The sequence below is a fragment of the Staurois parvus genome, unplaced genomic scaffold, assembly GCF_062004578.1.
Source record: "Staurois parvus isolate SC_StPar_1 unplaced genomic scaffold, SC_StPar_1.0 ptg000013l, whole genome shotgun sequence".
In the NCBI taxonomy this organism is placed as follows: Eukaryota; Metazoa; Chordata; class Amphibia; order Anura; family Ranidae; genus Staurois; species Staurois parvus.
This window is the reverse complement of record NW_028317809.1, coordinates 5,060,472-5,077,729: the sequence shown is the minus strand read 5'-3', so window position 1 is coordinate 5,077,729 and position 17,258 is coordinate 5,060,472. Positions and strand designations below refer to the sequence as shown.

Sequence of the window (17,258 nt, the reverse complement as noted above, 5' to 3'; positions counted from 1 at the left end):
TGGGTCTTGTAGGGACGCTGGGTGTGCATCCTACATGCTTTTCAGACACAGTGGGAAGTATGTTGTTCTATCCAGAGCATCTGAGACATAAGCAGACATTACAGAAATGTAAGAGTAGAGTTCTTTAAACCAAAGTTCTCCCTTTTTTTTTTTTTTTTTTTTTTTTTTTTTTTTTTTAATCTGACAGCCGTCATACTTCAGTGCTGCTTTTTTATATTTTAGGGGTTATCTTGGACCTGGAGGTATTGGAGATTTGGGCAAATATCCAAACTGTACAGGTGGGGCAGCTGGCTACATTGATCGGTTAGTTCTTGGTGAAAATCATATATATCAGCATCCATCATCCAATGTGAGTTCGCAGTGTTTTCTGATTCAAAGTATAAACTGGTTTAGAAGAAAAGTTAACATCTAAGCCTTTCTATTGGTCAGTGAGGCAGTCCATCACGGTGATTGCCCAACAAACGTTTAGGTCCTGATGTGGCAAAAAAAAACTGAACTGTTGGCAGCACCACAGAGCAGACACTTACATGCCTGCACATCAAATTTGCTCCCCCCCTCCCCCTTTCAAGCTCCTAGAAGCTGTGGGTTGCTGTTGTGGTGTGGCTTGTGTTTGTGGTGGTGTGGGTTTTTTTTTCTTTTTTCTTTCTCTCTCCTAAAAGCTAAATGGTGCTATCCTATGTGTCCATGCACACTATTGTAGACTCGTAGCATTTTTCAAGCTTCAGTGTTTAGGAGCAGAATACCATCTTTTTTAGAAGGTGGGGAAAAAAAAACACTAGTATACATGGAGCATTAAAGTGCTCTTAGCACTCCCATGTGACAGTTTTGGGCTTGTCAAAAGGTCAGTTGGATGCCAGCAACTCCAGTGAGACAAAGCATTGGATGTACTCGCATCTCAGGATGTTTCAGTGATTCCAGTGTCAGGCTGTCATAACTATTGTTACACAATCTTATGCAAGGCAAACTATAATGTAATCTTAAATTTCTAATAGCTGTTGTGTGGCTTATATGCAGGTAATTTATAAAACAACCGTGCCTTATGATCCAGAAGGAATATTAGGAACACTGAATTCCATTGTGATGGCATTTCTTGGGCTCCAGGTAATTTCACCTGAAAACATTTTATGTCTTTGCGCTTCATGGGCTTAAGATTGTCTACACACAACTGGACAATCCATTGCTGCCACTGTATAGCTAGTTGAAGCTACACATTTCATGATTTTTTTCAGGTGTGTATCATAGCAATCCCTTCACAGTAACTCTTCCTCCCGCCCCCTTACCTTGTATTACAGGCTGGCAAAGTTCTTGTGTTCTACAAGAATCAACATAAGCAGATCATGGTGAGGTTTTTCACATGGAGTGTTGTTATGGTATGTAACCTAATTTTATATCCTCTATCCTGCATATTACAGTGGATGTACACCTTTGTTTTTAATAACTGCAGATTGCTAATTCAATACTTGGAAAATGTATGGAGATCAGTCTACATTTTAACTTTATAATCTGCATGCTTGATCCAGAATTGTCAATTGACACGCATTTAAAACCTTATTGAATGCATACTTTGCCATGGGAGGTGGTTAACGAAGACCAGTAAGTGCAGACTATAGCTGGTCCTGGTTGGCCACCTGCCATGGCAGGCTATAGCTGGCTGGACAAATGATTAGAGAAATTCTACTTTTTTTTTTTTTTTTTTTTTTTTTTTTTTTTTTTTTTGGGGGGGGGGGGGGGGGGGATAAAGGTTTTACATAAAAGCTTATTACTGTAAGCACTCCTGCTAGTGCTAAATGGTATGTCTCATCTCTGTAACTGATTAATTCTGCTGGAGAGCTTGTTAGGTGTGTGGGTGCTTTTTAAAAAAAAAAAAAAACTTACTAGCTCAATCACCAGATGAGGATAAGAGCCTGAAAGGAAATGAATGCAACCATCACATATAAGAAATGGTAAGCACAAGGTAGGAGGTGAATGAATTCTGGGGATCCTTCCCCAAATTGTCCCAAGGGAACTTGGTGCTCAGACTTCCAATTGATGAACCTTGTCCTATTTCATACAGGCCAGACTTCCTTTCACAAGGCTCCTTGCTTCTGTCAATGGTTTTAATGGCATGGCTGATGAAACCTGGGCCCTAAAAGATGGGGGCATTGCTGATTTTTGTCATTCCTAATTCTCTCAAAATGAGAATCTATTTCTCATAAGATCGATCGTCGCACTTGGAAGGACTGTTTTTGGCTTGTGCAAAAGCAGGTGCTTCAACGCCCGAATATTGTATTCCTCACCTCCCTAGCCTTCCTCCAATCTGGTCTAGACCAGCATTTTGGCTTTTAATATCTAAAAGGACATGTTTCTTCCCTATTCATTCTGTTCCTAAGACCTTTTGGATTTAAACACTCTTATGACCTTTTATACAAGGTGGTATATGTTAATCCTTAGCTTCGACTTCCAATGTTTTCCTGGCATCTAAATAGTCATTTCTGATCTTCAAAGTCCTCCTTTTGAACTGATCCAAGATATCCCATTAGAGGCTCTCACAAGGAATGTGGCCTTTTTGGTTGCCTTTGCCTCAATCAGCTAAGTTTACAAATTGGTGATGCTGCCTGCTTATGTAAAACAAAGTGTATGTGTAAGTCACCAGATTGGTGTTTCTTGGGCTTTTCAGGATCAAATATTCATCTTGCAGGACTGCAAATTTGCCAACTGGTTTCAAGCTTTGGCTGCAAGGTGCTTAAGATGTTATCTGAAAGCCTTGTCTCTCGCTCTCTCGCTCATATATATATATAGCCCTATCTATCCCCAGGCAATAAATGAGATATATATATATATATATATATATATATATATATATATATAATTTATTGCCTGGGGACATTACATGGTCCAATTACAGGTACTGTACAATTAGGAATTCAAATTTTGACTTTCCTGTGAATTTCAAATTTTGAAATACAGTACAGGGCAAATGACCCTCCCTCTGTTTATTTTTCTTACTTTCTTGCCAAACTGGAGTCCCATAGGTGGGGTTATGAAGGGTGCACAGGAGGGCATTCCTAGCAAAGATTTTGCCAGTATCCAGTCACCTGAAGGTATCAGCATATAACTCTTGGTCTATGATTACAAAGCCTGTGTCCTGTACTGTACTCCAGGATATTTTTAGGCAAGTCAAAATTCCATTTTTTTTTTTTATGAACAGAATATTACCTTTTTTAATTACCTTTTTTCTGATGCTATCCAAAACTAAATAAAATTCACTATAATACAGTCTTTATTTCTATTGATTTTACAAAGTAAAACTGGTATCTGCTAAGTGATTTTAAATATTTTTTTTTCTTTTTTTTTTTTTTATTACAGGGTGTTATTTCTGCAATTTTGACAAAATGTTCTATGAATGAAGGTTTTATTCCAGTAAACAAAAATCTGTGGTAAGCATGAAGCAATCCTATGGAGTGAATATTGGACAAAAGAAAATGTGCACTTAATTTTTGCATGGAGTTCAGTCTATTCCCTAAAAGAGTGCAAAAGACAAATGTTCTCATCTAGGTGCCAACAAGGGAGTGACTATGGCAAAGTAATACAGGATGCATTTACAGAACATGCACTGGAAGGAAACACTTTTTTTTTTTTTTTTTTTTTTTTTTTTTTTTCTTTCTTTCTTTTGGTATCCTTGCATCATGATGCATTTGCCCATAGGCATTTATTTTCTTGCTAATGTTACAAGCTCAATGCTCTTTCCAGCAGTTGGGCTCTCACTATTTTAATACCCTTGAACAATATTTCCCAATTGAACAGCACATCTACTGGTTTTAAAAACTGTAGAATTAACTAGTGTTTTATGCATTTTCATGATTTTTAATTTTTCTTAATTCTGTTCAGTACATTTAGTGTTTTTTTTTTTGCCTTTATTTCTAACCCTTTAATGTTAAAATTACAGGTCCATCTCTTATGTGACAACCCTCAGCTGCTTTGCTTTCTTCCTGTTACTGATCATTTATTTCTTGGTGGATGTTAAACGGTACTGGAAAGGTGCCCCATTTTTTTATCCTGGTAAGTGGGGACTGGAACTATGCAAGCAAAATAGAAACTTAAAACTGATCTGCAGTCTCAAAACTTTCTTGAAAGTAGACCTAAAGGTGGCTGTGGTGGTTTCATTTTGGGTAGAGGAAGGGAGGGTTATAACACGTCCAGGTGTTGTTTTTTGGGCCATCTGTGCCCCCTAGGGCAGGGCTCAAAATTTCCACTTGCATTGGCGAGTGGAAATATGGTGGGTGTGTCCAAACTGCAGTAGGTGACATTGACAGTCCAGGATTATCGGTGCTGCTTCTCCTCCTTCCTTCCACTTTCAGCTGCTTCATTGAAAGCCATACAGGGAGATCGGTGGTTGTAACTGTGTCCACCGCTGCACCGATCATCCCCCACTGTCAATTGGATTTCTTTCTTTGCTCCTCTTCTCTGTGCTCCTGTGTCCAGCCCCTCCTTCTATACTCCACTACAATAAAGGAGAGAGGCTTGATCTGCTCTGCCTCCCTCTGTGTCTGCCCACACTCCAGTCCATGGCAGCTTCTCAGAAGAGGATGGGTCGGTAATTGTATACAGAGCAGCCGATAGCTCTGTAATGCTTCTGGCCTGAGCGTACGAGTCCCTCCTCCTCCTTCTCTTGTCCTCCAACAATAGCATTCATGAGTGCAGCCTAAAGGTTGGTTTTGTGTGGTGGTAGTTGGTCCAATGTGTGGGTTTTTTTTTTTTTTTTTTTTACTTCTGCATAAAACATTTAAACAGTGTAATTTTTATAAGGATGTGATTTTATGGGTGGGGCAACTGGTGGAGAGTAACTCTTAAGGCCTTGCTAGTAGCTCAGGACTTGAAATTTTGAGCCAAGCCTTAAGGGATATTTCCATTCACTTCCTATCCCATAAGCAAAACAGGAAGTCAGAGGGATTCCCTCTAGTGAGGAAATCCTGAACTAGTGTCCCTATATTGGAAGATTTCCCCTTTACCATTATTGAAAGTAAAAAGATCCCAGATTTTGGGTTGATATCAGAACAGTAATAAACGGGACAAATAGAGGGTGAAGCTTCCTATTGGGGACACAGACTGCAATGAAAACTGACAGGTGTTCTAAACCCTCTCCGTTCAAAACTAAAAAGTTTTGCCGTTACCCCTTTTTTTATAATTCTATAAATAATTTATTGGGAAGGGAATACATATGCAGGGAAATCTCCTGTAGGAATACAAAGTATCAAAATGTGAACACATTTCCTATTTGGTTTCCGAAGAAGATGGGAGTGAATGCTTCAACACAATTTGAAACCTTGGACACCATGTCAAAGGAACGCGAACAAAGCAATACCTACAAATATTGAGCTGGAGTCTTGGGCTGCCTTCAATACCTCTACTTTTTTGCAAATTTCTTTGGGTCCAATTATTGGGGTTAAAGCAAACACTCATATGGAGTAGCGTTGATAAAGGCTCAGTTCAGAAAAAGGGGGGGGAGGGGAGGGGCCTGACAGGTTAGCTGAGAGCCCTATTTGGGATAGTCAGCCAGGCCACTGTAATGGTAAGTGTGTGTGTGTGGGGGAGGGGGACGACGACACGGGTGTTAGGGGAGCCCAAGGGGATTGTAGTAGGGTGGAGAGGAGTAAAGGGGGCTAAGACGCAGGAAGGAGAGAAGAGGGTGGGTAAGGGAGAGCACATGGTATGGGGGGGTGGTTCTCTCACCATTGACAACCCCACCACGGGGTTGGAGCAGTGAGGTCCTCATGCTAGTTACACTATATATACAGTGGGTATGGAAAAGAATTTCCCCCCTTTTTTAAAATCACACTTTGCTGCTTTGCAGCCTGAAATGAAGACAGGCTCCTCCTCCTCCTCCTGGTTTTTTGTTTTTTTTTCCCTGACATGTTTGTGTTTGTTTTATCCAGCTGTATGTACTCAGTGCAACCTATAACATCCAAGTGAACAAACTGTCATCACATTTTGTTGCTTTGCAGCCGAAATGATTATTTTAACTGCCGACCCACTGCAGTGTTTTTACTGCGGCAGGACGGCATCTGTGCGCACAGCGCTGTCTTTTAATGTCGCTGTGCAAAATGGGTAGGGGGCACGCGCCCACCATACCCATCCTGCCAGTCGTGGCAGCGGGTGTCCGTCGCCGGCTCCCGGCAGGTCATTTCCCGCCGGGTGCCGGTGACAAGTAATCACTGACAGCAGAGCTGCAATGTAAACACTGCAGTCGTGCTATCTGTCAGTTCGGAGCATGCTGAACCTGAGAGAAGACTTTACTTCACAGGAACACTGTGATCAAGAGAGACCCCCCCCCCCCCCCACCCACTAGTAAAACACTCCCCTCAGTTAACCCTTTCTTTACCTAATGTTAACCCCTCCCTCCCCAGTGCCATTTAGTTCAGTGTCTTTTTTTTGTTTGTTTTTTTTTTTTTTTTTTCCTGATCACTGTATTGGTGTCACTGGGGATGTCGGTGACCCAAAGTCAGTTTATAGCGTGAAATAAAACGCACAGGTGATCAAATACCACCTAACGAGCTTTATTTGTGTGAAAAAAAGGACGTAAATTTTGTTTGGGTACAGCATTGCATGACCACGCAATTATCAGTTGAATTAGTGCAGTGCCGAGTAGCAAAAAGAGGCCTGGTCAGGAAGGGGGGTAAATCCACAGAAGGGCAAGTGGTTAAAGGGGGTGATTCTTTTCTATACACCAAATTCACTTGCAAATTTTAAATATTGCTTGGTAAAATTAGCAGTGACATAATCACTGTTGCAAATGAGCAAAGCTGTGAATGGAACCCAACAGGTGTAGCCACTACAGGCTATTGACAAAAAAACTACTGCTTATAATACTGGAGCCACAGACAATTTGTCATTTTTAATGCTGTCCAGCAACAACCAAGAGGGCATGTTTCTTTTTGCTGGACAGTATTAAAGGACATGATTGTCTCTGTGGCTCCAGATTATATGGACTTTTGATGCTACATGAGCTGCTGTCTCCATGAGCTGGCTTTGGGCATATCCAAAGTCCCTTGTGTGTGCATACACCATCCTTGATGGCTTCTGGCCCCAGAGATGAGGCATGATTTTGGTGGAGTTCTCCTTTGGTAACATACAATTTATTGGCAAGCCCTTCACTGAAGATTTTGTAAAACTTAAATTGAAATGCATTGGCATTTTCTAGCTGGGGAACATCCTGTGAAGAAAATCTTTGCATGGGGGTGTACTGTGATTTAATCCCCGCTAGTTGTATATTTGTGTTTGCATTTTTAAAAAAAGATGAACTACTTTGCCAGGAGTGGCATTTATATGGCAAAAGAACAATCTAAAAATACATTATATGCAATTTTAAAAAAACCTATTGAGAAACCCCAAGGGAATTTTTTATGTGAAAGTACATTCAAAAGAAGACAGGTGAGCAGAATGATAGGTTTATTTTATTGCAGAAGAGATGTTGCATGTCTCTTCTACAATAAAGAGCTCCTTGCCTGCATGCAGTTTTTAAAGTGGAGACTTTAGTAGTTGTGCTTCCAGTCTGGAGCTTTAGGGAGAAGACCACAGCAAGTAAATAAAGCAGTCTCTTCCTGTATCCTCCAATCTGTGGGTGAATCCTTAGTGCCATTGCATACAATGCGGGGCTGTTAGCGTCCAAGAGTAACTTAGAGAGGGGCTGGTTGTACAGCTGGAGGGACTCTGCGGAAGTGGCAATATTGCCTTTCTCCTTGATCTAGCAACATGGGCTTAACAAGCATCTATGCTTCCAATGTGGGATCCAAGGCTGATATGCTTTCAAAGTGTGGAATGGCTTGATGAGTAATTATGGGTGTGTGATGGAATTATGGGTGTGTGATTAAAAAAAAAATTTTTTTTTTTTATTCCTTTTCTCTTTTTTCTTTTTTAGGAATGAACTCTATTCTTGTTTATGTTGGCCATGAAGTATTTGAAAATTATTTCCCTTTCAAGTGGAAGATGCAAGACAGCCAGTCTCATGCTCAGCACCTCACCCAAAACCTTGTTGCCACTTCCATCTGGGTGCTGATTGCCTATATCCTTTACAAAAAGAAGATATTCTGGAAGATTTGAGCTCTTGTGTAGCATCAGCCTAACAATATGGTGATATCTACAGGAAGTCACATTTTGGAAGTTGAGTCATTTCTTTGGGACATCAAGGACTATACTATCTATCTGAAGTTTGCTGTCTACCTGCACTTCACAAACTAAAACAATCTGTTAAAAATAAGTGGTTTACCTCAAAGTAACTAAAGCGGAGCTAAAGTTATAATATTTACCTTTCCTTCAACAGTCCAAGGTCAATAACTGGCATCTTCTACCCAGCTTCTTCTGAGTGCCGGAATGCAGCCCTTTTCATGGGCCAGCATGGGATGACATCACTCCTGCGCATGCTCAGGTTTAGCCATTCTGGCACACAGGATCTGTGCCAGAATGTAAACTGAGCTGTACATGCATAGCCTGGTGTACGTTCTGAAGATGACTGCAAGCAGGTAGGCAAGTGGTTTATTTTATTGCAGAAGACACATTGCATATCGCAGACGTGACATGCAATGTATCTTCTGCAATAAAATCACTTGCCTATCTGCTCGCTAAGATCCTGCCTGCTCGCTTTTTTTTATTACAAAATTAAGTTCTACTTTAATGAAGAGGTTAAAGGGAAATGTTTTTAATAAGTTTGTCCGTGTGTTCTCAGCAAGCAAACGTCTAATGTATGTTGAATTAATGCAAACACTACTACTATGCTGCAATAGAATATATTTTTGTTTTTCTTGCCCATTTTAACATTTGTGCCCAGCAATGTGCAGCTGGTTAGTCTTTCTCATGATTTTTAGCTGTTGATCAGTTTTATGGACCATTCAGGATGACCTAAATTGAAAACCATTCACTCTTGGCATGCATAAGAATTTTTATAACCTATGATAACTGGCATTGCTTCCTCATGTGGCTATTTTGTGATCTCTACTGATGCAAAGTTTTTTAGTGGGCCTGGTATCAGACTGTTCAGGCAGATCTGCTTGGTGCCTGACAATGCTTGACTGTCGGTGATCCAAGATCATCCAGCTGGTCACAAGTGCTCTGTTGGAGGATGCCCTGTAACTTTTTTTACTTTAAAAAATTAAGTGTTTTTAAAAAAAAAATAAAGCTCAAAATCCTTAATGGCTTTTATTTCCATACATGCAAATGCATTGGGAGAAGTGCATAGTCTACTCCAAATTTAAAAAACATGATGAAAAATGTTTTAATTAGTATTTTTTACAGAAAGTGAAGAAAGGAATATTAGGCTGTTCAAAAAAAAGCAGTGTCTGAATTTTTCTTTACAAACTCAAACATTTACTGTATAAACTGTGATTTACAGGAAAGTTAAATCTTCAAGCATTTCAAACTGTGGTTATACAACTAATTATTTCTTCTGGCACCTGTGAACAGGCATTCCAGCCCAGGACTATTGCACTACATTCCACAATTGCTCTGCACTACATTCTGCAATTCCTCTGCATTTCTTGGTTTTACCCCAGAAACCTTTTTTTTTTTTTTCTTTCTATTGGATTTAAGGTCCAGGGATTGGGCTGGCTGCACCACAATGTTAATCTTGTTGGTCTGGAACCAAAGTGCTGCTCACTTACTGGTGTTTTGGTGTCATTGACTCATTGAAACAGCCATTTCAAGGAATCAACCACATGCATGTCATGACGGTTTGCTCTGCTGGTTTTCTATTACTCTACTACCCCCTACTAGAAAATTTGCCATGTAAAATAGTGATCTGGTCCAACATCACTATGTTGGACTGCTGTTTTTGGTATAAATTTAATTTCTAAACACAATTGTATTATATGCTAAATAACGGGATATTTATCTCCTAAAGGATAGGTTTACCTTTGACAAAATATAAATGCATATTCCTTTGCACGTAAAAAAAAGTGCATTTTATATTCTGTTGCAGGAGCCTGTAAAGCATTGCACTAGTGATCAACACACACGCACACACACACAAAGACCCTACTAACAAGTCAGCTTGCAGTTCTCAATGAACTACCACAGCGTTGAGGTCTTTTTTTTTTAATTAAATGTTATGCCCTGAATATGAAAGGTGAACTTATTCTTTTAATGCTAGCAATACACAACCGTTTTCAGGCAAATATGACCACTTTCGTGGTCTCAACAAAAAATGTTGGTGGTACAATGCCTTTATCTGTTTGGTCGCTTCTGCAATGGAACGCTTGTTGAAATTCTTTAAACATTACTATGTGTGGCTAGCATGAGGCTACATTTAACACCTGTGTTTTGCATGAGGTGCCACTGCAGTGCAGGATGCATTTGCATGCATTACCATTAATCCCCATGGAAGTTGCATTTTGCTGGAAACCACATCAGTTTCAGCTTTTTTTTAACACCTTGTACTCAATCTCAGATGTAAATGTAGCCTTAGGCCTTGTACGCACAAGCCCAAATCAATCTGTATAAGATCAATGTGTAGAGCATGCTTTTAGAAAGCATTTGCAAGTATTAAGCAGCTTCCTTAAACAAAAAAACAAAAGTGCTTTAATGCTTTCGTTTCTGGGTGTAAAGTTGAACTTTTAATGTAAGTGCTGTCATTTTTAAACAAGGATAAAGAGTTTGTTTGCAAAGCTCTAAAGCAGCTTTCTGGAAGCCTTTTAAAATACTTTGCTCTTATTCAAGCTAAAGTCCATGTGCACAAATGAATGCAGTCTGTACATGACTCTTTTACAATGTGTATTTTTATTTCCATCACTGGAATTTTTATGTTTTTGTATTGTTTTTTAAATTGTGTCAATTACATGTACTTGTAAACAAATGTGTTTTAAAATACTCAGTAAAGTTCATACGCAAAAATTCTCTCTCCTGAATTATTTACAGTATGTGGTGGTCATGTATTTTAACTTTTTAATGTATTATGCAATCGTGAGTTCCCTGGGCGCTGCAAATATGTACTCCTGTGTTTTTGAAATCTTGTGGGTAGGGCAGGCTTCCAGGACAATGGGCTGCTCTACCCATGAGAAACACAGGGAAATAAGTCCCCGATCCTTCTTGTAAAATCATGCTGTACTGAATCATATGCTGACAGAACTTGCGTGTTTCCCTGCATGTTGAGAGCTTGTGATATTGTGTGCATTCCTGACATGTAGATATGCAAGCCAACCCTGGAAATGCACTTAAATGCTAAGTATGCATGTGCCATATCGGGATTTCCAGCTTCATGGGGATCACACAAGCAGCACATCACAAATGGGGGTCCATGGATCACACAAGCAGCACATCACAAATGGGGGTCCATGGATCACACAAGCAGCACATCACAAATGGGGGTCCAGGCATTTGTGGTCATGTGCAGTTTAAAAGATTTCCTATGCTCAATTTGTGCTTACAGAAGAAAAACATAACTTCAGGTATAGATATTTTTACATAGTTACATTGGTGTTGCTTGCATCTAGGGTCCAAGCTGGGCCAAAGTCCTACTCCTTTGCTCCCCCTAATGAAATCTTGCTGTAGCTTTATCTCAAGATCCCATGACTAAATTTATATCCTAGCTAGGGACAGCACTGACCAAATCCCTGAACCAATAAAGAAGCTGTTGGAAACCTGACAGCTGAGAATTACACCAGATACAACAAACGGAAGAATGCACATTTTCACATTCTCAGACACTATTATATGGACTCATTCAACACTTTCTATAGTGTCATAATCACTTGGTAAAAATTAACTTCATTAATACATACAATTTTGTGTATCACTAAGTTGAAGTATATTTATGAACACTGCTGTAAAACTTGGTTCTAGAACAATGCACATACAGTGAGCATAGGAAAGAAGCATTCCCTTTGTTTAAAAAAAAAAAAAAATAAATAAAATAATCACTTTTGTTGCTCCTAAAGGCACACAGGTTTGTTCATATATTTTTTTTTTTTTTTTTTTTTAAATACAGCTGGATAAAAGAGGTTGTATGTTATACTGTAAAAACAAAAGGAAAAAACATGGGGGTGATCCCCCCCCCCCTTAAATCAGTTAATTACAACCTTTTAGTCTGTTGGGATATACAGTCAGGTCCATTAATATTGGGACATCGACACAATTCTAACATGTTTGGCTTTATACACCACCACAATGGATTTGAAAGGAAACTAACAAGATGTGCTTTAACTGCAGACTGTCAGCTTTAATTTGAGGGTATTTACATCCAAATCAGGTGAACGGTGTAGGAATTACAACAGTTTGCATATGTGCCTCCCACTTGTTAAGGGACCAAAAGTAATGGGACAATTGGCTTCTCAGCTGTTCCGTGTGTGTGTGTTTGTTTGTGTTTATTCGTGTTTATTCCCTCATTATCCCAATTACAATGAGCAGATAAAAGATCCAGAGTTCATTTTAAGTGTGCTATTTGGATCTCATCTTGAGAGTTGACAGCAACAGATTCCAAATGCAAAGAGCTGTCACTATCGGTGAAGCAAGCCATCATTAGGCTGAAAAAAACAAAACAAACCCATCGGATAGCAAAAACATTCGGCATAGCTAAAACAACTGTTTGGAACATTCTTAAAAAGAAGGAATGCACCAGTGAGCTCAGCAACACCAGAAGACCATGGAAAACTGTGGTGGATGACCAAAGAATTCTTTCCCTGGTGAAGAAAACACCATTCACAACAGCTGGCCAGATCAACAACACTCTCCAGGAGGTGTGTGTGTGTGTGTGTGTGTGTGTGTGTGTGTGTGTGTGTGTGTGTGTGGTGAAGTCTTTTCTTGATTGTTGACTTTGACACAGAGTGAATACAGAGGGTTCACCACAAGATGTAAACCATTGGTGAGCCTCAAACAGGAAGGCCAGATTAGAGTTTGCCAAATGACTTCTAAAAAAGCCTTCACAGTTCTGGAACAACATCCTATAGACAGATGAGACCAAGATCAACTTGTACCAGAGTGAAGAGAAGAGTATGGAGAAGGAAAGGAACTGCTCATGATCCTAAGCATACCACCTCATCAGTGAAGCATGGTGGTGGTAGTGTCATGGCGTGGGCATGTATGGCTGCCAATGGAACTGGTTCTCTTGTATTTATTGATGGTGTGACTGCTGCCAAAAGCAGCAGGATGAATTCTGAAGTGTTTCGGGCAATATTATCTGCTCATATTCTGCCAAATGCTTCACAACTCATTGGATGCTGCTTCAGTCTTCAAGATGTGGGGTCTGGTGAAGCTCAGTCGTGGCTGCATCTGGCCCTTTTTTTTTTTTTTTTTTTTGGGAGAGGCTTTAATTTTTTTTGTTTCTTGCAATACTCCCATACAAGCCACATTTGTGACATTTACAAAAACAAGACCTACCTATGCTTCACTCACAATAGCTTGTACATTTTATCCATTAGCTGCTAAAGCAACGCAACCATGTATTAACACTAGAAATGCTAAAGGAACTCTTTTGCACAGCCATATACCCATAATTTTTTTTTGTGATATTGTCACATGCATACAAAGACCAATCCTTCCCCTTGTTCCACATTCTCCTCCGTGATTGGATGTGAACTCTGAAGGTTCTGTATTTTAAGGGGTCCAAAGGGGGAGGGTACACCAGTCACTTCTCTGAGGAAGGGGGCCAATTTCCTGAAACATGTTAGCTGGTATGATCATCTGCATAATTTGAGGTTGGAGAACAGTCTTCTGGACTCGGTTTTATTAATATGCTACTAGTCCTTGTAAGAATTTGTTTTGGCACTGTACTATATTGGTTCTAAAGAGTGAACTTGACCTCTACACAACTGAAGTGCATAATAAATAGATCAATATCCATTGACCATAAACCAACAAATAGATCATAGTGCAAATGAATAAAGGTGCACATACAGAATGTATACATCAAAAATAAATCTAATTTACCACCACAAAAAATTAAATATTACAATAGTGTAATATTCATATAAGAACTATAGAAAAATTCCCAGTGTGTATAAGGAATCAATGAAGAGATAATTGATCATCCAAAGGGCAGCAGGTGCAGATCACAGAAACCTATGACCTCAGGCTGTAAACTTCACCCCCCCCCCCCCCTTTTGAGGGATGAGGGTAAAGGCTCACCAGAGTGGAATAGCTCCAATATAATGTGGTCAAACTGTGCTTGTTTAATTGACTCTAATATGACAATGCTGATGATTAGCCAGACCTTTATATGCAACACAGGCTTTCAGTCTGGTAATGAACCATGCTCCTATAGGCAGAAACAATATACAGACACCATGACCGAAGATAAGAGAGGGCTCATGGTAAACAAGCAGTGTTCAAAACCTCTCTATATAGGCTGGCAGGTCTCAGCACCAACCACGTGAATATGCCTGGCTCCCACATGGACTTCTTGACAAGGATCCAGGGACACCTCCACCCAGAAAACTATTCTTTTGAGGACTCCTGGAATAATGTCTTACATATGGGGATCTGGATTCTAACGTAGCAAGTGTGTTTCAATTCCTTTAGTATGATGATCTTTAATAATGGTGGTCTCCAATTTCTAAACAAGTTGGTCTATATTTTGAAAGCTAATATTGATGTTTTTAATTTCTTTTCTCTGATACCCTAAGCTTTTTGTGATTTGCTATTTAATAGCAATTAAAACCATGACAATCATTCCAGTCCTTCCACATTCAATACAAAACTAGAAAAAAAGATTTACGCTATACATACTTTGTCATAACTCATACATTTGTATACTGATGTGCATCTGCCAGGAGTTGAGGTGGTTTAGGATTAATAGACCGAATCATAATGCAGCATTTGAAGCTCTTAACCAAAAACAATTGTATTTTACTTTTTCTACATACACACTTCTATATCAAAAGCAAAGAGGACAGAAGCTTTGAAAATGAACATAAGACTTTATTAAAAGTAAAATAAGACCATTACATCAACCTTGACATGTTCTGCAAAAGTAGAGTGAAAATGCAGTTTATTACTATTTACATTGCTACACAAGCATAATACCTGGAGCCTTGTCTATTTACAACACTGACATTACATGACAGAAAAACAAAATAGCATCATATACATCTAGAATTATAATACACGGAAATATGTTCAATAACAAACAAGATGATGCTTATGTTAAGCTAAATCCATTGTTTTTTTTGTTTTGGATAGAGTAGGGAACACTTTTTGTTTTATTTCTACCATTGTGAACCTGTTTAGACCTTTGTTTTCCCCTTCCATTTCCTGTCCCTGAGATGCTCATACATGAAATGGGGGTTAAGGACAGGAAGGCACAAACAGCTATGAAGACATTTAGGCCCCTGTCACATGGGCAGGCTGTTTGTCTGTTTTTCATCCATCCATTGATGTATGAAAAATGGACAGCAATGCACTCCTAGGGGCAAGTGGATGTAAACAGATGATCATCTGTTTATATCCATTTACATCAGCATACATTCATGTCCATTTTTTTTTTTAAATGGAATACGCCCCTATTTTTATTCCATTTAAAAAATGGAAGCAGACCTAAACAGATGTAAATGGACAAAACAATCTGGTCTGTTTTTGCATTGGTTGTTAGGTGCTCGCACCCGCTGGCGTCCTAACAACCCATTGCAGCAGAATGTAAACAGAGGGAAGGCAGTGTTTACATAAAAGAAGGGGTGTGTACAGAGTGTGGGGAATGTGCACACAGAGGCTGTCTCTTGCAGGCAATGTTTTCAGAGGGGGGGGGGGGGGGGGGGAGTGTGCACACAGAGGCTGTCTCTTGCAGGCAATGTTTTCAGAGGGAGGGGGGGGGGGGGGGGGGAAGTGTGCACACAGAGGCTGGCACTTGCAGGCAATGTTTTCAGAGAGGGGGTGAGTGTGCAGGCAGAGGCTGGCACTTGCAGGCAATGTTTTCAGAGAGGGGGGGGAGTGTGCACACAGAGGCTGTCACTTGCAGGCAATGTTTCAGAGAGGGGGGGGAGTGTGCACACAGAGGCTGTCACTTGCAGGCAATGTTTCAGAGGGGGTGGGGGGGGGGAGTGTGCACACAGAGGCTGGCACTTGCGGGCTCTAAATTTGTGCAGGCAGAAGCAAAGCTGTCATTTTGCCCTGCTGCTAAGGTAGACAAAGGGGTGGGGGTCACCATGTGATCCCACCCCTTTGATTACTTTAGCAGCAGGGCAAAATGACAGCTCTACTTCTCCTAGTGCTAAGGAATACAAAGAAGTGGGGACACCAGGTGATGTCATGAGATGACAGTTCCTCTTTATGTAATTTACAGCTGGCATGTGACAGAACCTCTGTGTACACACTCTTCCCCCACCCCCTCTGCAGGCATGTGATAGAGCCTCTGTGTACACACACTCCCCCCACCCCCTCTGCGGGCATGTGACAGAGCCTCTGTGTACACACACTCCCCCCACCCCCTCTGCGGGCATGTGACAGAGCCTCTGTGTACACACTCTTCCCCCACCCCCTCTGCGGTCATGTGACAGAGCCTCTGTGTACACACACTCCCCCCACCCCCTCTGCGGGCATGTGACAGAGCCTCTGTGTACACACTCTTCCCCCACCCCCTCTGCGGGCATGTGACAGAGCCTCTGTGTACACACACTCCCCCCACCCCCTCTGCGGGCATGTGACAGAGCCTCTGTGTACACACTCTTCCCCCACCCCCTCTGCGGGCATGTGACAGAGCCTCTGTGTACACACACTCCCCCCACCCCCTCTGCGGGCATGTGACAGAGCCTCTGTGTACACACACTCCCCCCACCCCCTCTGCGGGCATGTGACAGAGCCTCTGTGTACACACTCTTCCCCCACCCCCTCTGCGGGCATGTGACAGAGCCTCTGTGTACACACTAGGTGCATCACTTGCAATAAAAACTTGACAGAATCTCCCTACTCTATCCAAATGAACGTTTTACCTGGAGTTGGCCTTAAAAAAAAAAAAAGGAAATCACCGAAATTCATATTGCATCCTCACAGGTTAGGCAGAAGTCTTACTAAAGCAATTCCTGCCTTGTAGTTGGGTTTAAGCCAAACACTGTAACAACAAAATCTTTTCATTGATACAAAAGCGATGTAAGATGACCATGAGATTTTCAGTGCAGCGTGAGACCTGTCGTTCCATTGCCAGCCTGAAGTCTTCCTTTACTCCTTTCGTAATTCCCCGAGTCACTGTGTGATGCCTGTCGGAGAAAGCATTTTTGCTTAGATGATACATTGAGTCCTAAATTAACACCTGACCTCTGCAGTTTCAAAGCATATCTCAGAGTTTCTACCATGCCAAAGTCAGCCTACCC

The 17,258-nt window shown here is 40.7% G+C and overlaps 2 protein-coding genes across 4 annotated transcripts in view; one reads left to right on the top strand and one right to left on the bottom strand.

Annotated features, from left to right (window-relative positions):
• HGSNAT (heparan-alpha-glucosaminide N-acetyltransferase) overlaps positions 1 to 10,857 on the top strand; it is a 44,732-nt gene extending 33,875 nt beyond the window's left edge. For both annotated transcript variants that reach the window (XM_089675321.1, XM_089675328.1), the window contains 6 exons: positions 223 to 349; positions 1,015 to 1,101; positions 1,293 to 1,370; positions 3,346 to 3,416; positions 3,926 to 4,038; positions 7,895 to 10,857. In XM_089675321.1, the coding sequence (XP_089531447.1) occupies positions 223 to 349; positions 1,015 to 1,101; positions 1,293 to 1,370; positions 3,346 to 3,416; positions 3,926 to 4,038; positions 7,895 to 8,076 (658 nt within the window). In that variant the 3' untranslated portion in view covers positions 8,077 to 10,857. The remainder of the gene's footprint in view (positions 1 to 222; positions 350 to 1,014; positions 1,102 to 1,292; positions 1,371 to 3,345; positions 3,417 to 3,925; positions 4,039 to 7,894) is intronic.
• A 3,999-nt stretch (positions 10,858 to 14,856) lies between these two features.
• INTS10 (integrator complex subunit 10) overlaps positions 14,857 to 17,258 on the bottom strand; it is a 55,146-nt gene continuing 52,744 nt past the window's right edge. For both annotated transcript variants that reach the window (XM_089675311.1, XM_089675315.1), the window contains one exon: positions 14,857 to 17,144. In XM_089675311.1, the coding sequence (XP_089531437.1) occupies positions 16,988 to 17,144 (157 nt within the window). In that variant the 3' untranslated portion in view covers positions 14,857 to 16,987. The remainder of the gene's footprint in view (positions 17,145 to 17,258) is intronic.